Source organism: Octodon degus, unplaced genomic scaffold (assembly GCF_000260255.1).
Source record: "Octodon degus isolate 3935 unplaced genomic scaffold, OctDeg1.0 scaffold00010, whole genome shotgun sequence".
Classification (NCBI taxonomy): Eukaryota; Metazoa; Chordata; class Mammalia; order Rodentia; family Octodontidae; genus Octodon; species Octodon degus.
Window position 1 is genome coordinate 1,970,278 of NW_004524586.1, and position 3,199 is coordinate 1,973,476.

At 39.9% G+C, this 3,199-nt stretch overlaps 1 protein-coding gene across 1 annotated transcript in view; it reads left to right on the forward strand.

Moving 5' to 3' along the window:
• The first annotated feature begins 1,080 nt into the window (after positions 1 to 1,080).
• Tbc1d12 (TBC1 domain family member 12) overlaps positions 1,081 to 3,199 on the forward strand; it is an 80,463-nt gene continuing 78,344 nt past the window's right edge. The window contains exons 1-2 of the mRNA XM_004625673.2: positions 1,081 to 1,263; positions 1,457 to 1,585. Of these exons, the coding sequence (XP_004625730.1) occupies positions 1,081 to 1,263; positions 1,457 to 1,585 (312 nt within the window). The remainder of the gene's footprint in view (positions 1,264 to 1,456; positions 1,586 to 3,199) is intronic.

Genomic DNA, 3,199 nt, shown 5'->3' on the forward strand with positions numbered 1-3,199 from the left:
TATTATTTGCAGAACCAAGGATTGAACTCAGGCCCTTGCGCTTGCCAGAGAAGCGCTTATTCCCCTGAGCCATCTCCCCGGCCCCATTGAAATGTGTTTTAAATTTGATTAAGTCCATTTCATAATTTTTTCTTTCATGGATTATGCCTTGGTGTCCTAGCCAATAATTATTTGCAAGAACCATGGAAACAAAGATTTGTTCATATGTTTATTAACATAGGTGGACGGTGGCTCTTCCCATTGTAGGTAGGTCTCAGGAACTTTTAGAGGAAAATGGCTTGGTGAGCACTGCGTGAGCAGGGGACAGCTTGGCTGTGTGGAACTTACAGAGAGAACTGAAACATTGGTGCTATTAGGAAGCTGTTGGTAGGGTCTGCTCCTTGCTGAGAGGGCTGTAGAAAGCCTTCTTCAAGCTTAGGTTGCAAGTGTTCTTAGGGACTATGCATTCTGACCTATGGCTGAGCAGAGTTCTATTAGGAGTTTGCATGCCCATCCCAGTGACCCTGATGCAGCTGGCAATAACAGGAGAGCCCCTTTCTTCCTCAGTTTCCCTTCAGTGTCTTCTTGAGAAAGCTAAGTAGTCTAATGTTATTTTAAAGTGGAAATGCTCAGAAGAATTCTTTTATCACAAAGCATATGTTGAAGGATGAATCTGGGTTTAAGAGGCAATAAATTCAGCTCATGTGGTGTTGCACACCTGTAATTTTTGCCCTCAGGAGGCTGAGGCAGGCTAGTCATTGGCTTGAGACCACCCTGGGTCACATAGTGAGTTCGAGGCCAGCCTGGACTACTTAGAGATCTGCTTTCAAACTTTTGAGGAATTGTATAAGAGACCTCTTTCCTCACAACTATATGAGTCTGTGAATCATATGTGTAATGAAGTTTTGCTTTGGTTTTGGCAGTACTAGAGATTTGAACCCAAGACCTTCACATTGAGCTGCACCTCCAGCTTTTTATTTTTATTTTTAAATTTTGAGTCAGGTTCTCACCGAGTTGCCCAAGTAGGACCTAAACTTGTGATCTTCAGATGCTCTTGAGTGCTGGGATTCCAGGTGTGTGACACCATTCCCGGACCATAGCATGGAACCACTGGACAGAATTCCACCTGTACCCTTCACGTGGTTACTTGAGCCAACTCACTGTGTAGTGCTTACAAACAGTGATTCCAATTTCCATGCTGTGAAGAAAGATGTAAGTGACTGTGAGAGTTGTGTAGGACGCAGGATAGTGTGTTGTCATGACCTGGAGGACAAGGAGCTTATAGTAAGTGACAGTTGCAGTAGATGTTTTTCTCAAGGAGACCTTGTGATATAGAGTAATGTAAGATTTTTTTACCATTGGTTTACAATGAATTAGGTTATAATACTTACCAAAGGGGATTGTAATAAAATAATGGACATAAATTACTATTTAATAGCTCATTGGTTATAAATAATACAATCATGTAACTCTTTTGTGTTCCAGAAACCTTTTTCCAAGGACAAAGGAGCTTAAGTCAGTTGTTCATAGTGCCCCTGGTTGGAAATTATTTGGTAAAGTCCCTCCCCGAGAGAATCTTCAGAAAGCTTCCAAGATCATTCAGCAGGTAAGTACCAAGAGCGCTGTAGTTTTCATACCTCTAAATCGTTCTTTTTAAAAAATTAACAATATATCTTCATATTTACTTTTGTATATAAATTTAGGAATTATGGTGGTTTATAACAGTTGTCTTTATTTTTTAAAATAGGTATAATATTTTCTACCTATCATTCTTTTCTTCTTTAAATGTATTTTGTACAGGGTCTCACTACACAGCTTGGACTGGTAGTGATCTTCCTGTTTTCAGCCTCTCCAGCGCTGGGATTACAGCCGTGCGCCACCATGCCTGGACTTCTACTTATTCTAAAACTTATTTAAAGCAGTGCTGGTGAATCTATGGCATATGTGCCGTAGGGGGCTGTTTGTTATTGAAAGCTCTAAAAGTTTTGCCATCACTGCTTTAAAATAATAGAACATTTGGTAACATTTGCTAAAGGCACAGATTATTTTATAGAGCAAAAATGAAGAACATCTGATTGAATTCCTTCCTTTGTCCCTTGTCCACTATTCTGTCTAAACGAAGGACTTTGTAAGTGAAAAAGTTGCCACACAGTCTATCTGTAGTAATTTGCAGCCCAGTTCTGCCAATACTCATGTCAGCCAATACCCATATTCGTGTGTTCTTAAGCCTGTCACAGCTTATTTGACTCCCAGAGTTGTACTCTTCGGTATTTAATCAGTGAGACTGCAGAGCAGCGACTCTGGATCAGTTTGCAGTGTTTCGGCTTTAGAGGAATTGTTGCTGAGAAGAGGATATAAGATCAATTCTTATTTTTCTCCTTTCCATACTTTACCAAATTTAACATAAAGAGTATCTATAAAAATAATCATGTTGAGGGGTGAGGGAAGGGAGGGAAGTAGCTCAGTGCACAGTGCCTGCCTAGCAAGCTTGAGGTCCTGAGATTGATTCCCAGTACCAGAAAAAAAAAAAAGATGTGAGTGTTGGGCTGGCCAGATAGCTCAACAGATTAAAGCTCCTGCTTAGGCAGACACAGGGACTAGCGTTCAATCCCTGGCTTACTGTGCTGTACCACCCCCAGCCCCAGGCGTGCTAAGATGGCGACTAAGGGTACGCACCTGTAATCCCAGTGCTTGGGAGGCGGAAAACAGGAGGATCACTATGAGTCCTAGTGAGACCCTGTACTAAATACATTTAATAATAATAATAGGGGCCAGGGAGATGGCTCAGTGGATTAAGCGCTTCCCTGGTTAGTGTAAGGGCCTGAGTTCAATCCCTGGTTCTGCCAAAAAAAGAAAAAAAAAAATCATAATAATCACCTGGGGCTGGGATATAGCTTTCTAGAACAAGTGCCTGCCTGGCAAGTGCAAGGACCAGAGTTTGAGTCCCAGTACAAGAAAATAATAATAATCACATGAAGGTAATAATCATTTTCAAAGTGGAAAAAATATTTTTCTGTAATGATTTAATAGTGTTTTTATTGTTCAAAAAAGAAAACCAAACAGGTTTCCCAGATGACAATGATATATATTTTTTGGAACTGAATAAATTTTATTTTATTTTTTTTAGTTAATTTTTTTTCATAATTTTATTGAGAAACAAATAGCAGTGAGACAGTTTCAAACCAAATTGGTAGGACAGTTTCAATAATTAACACATTAC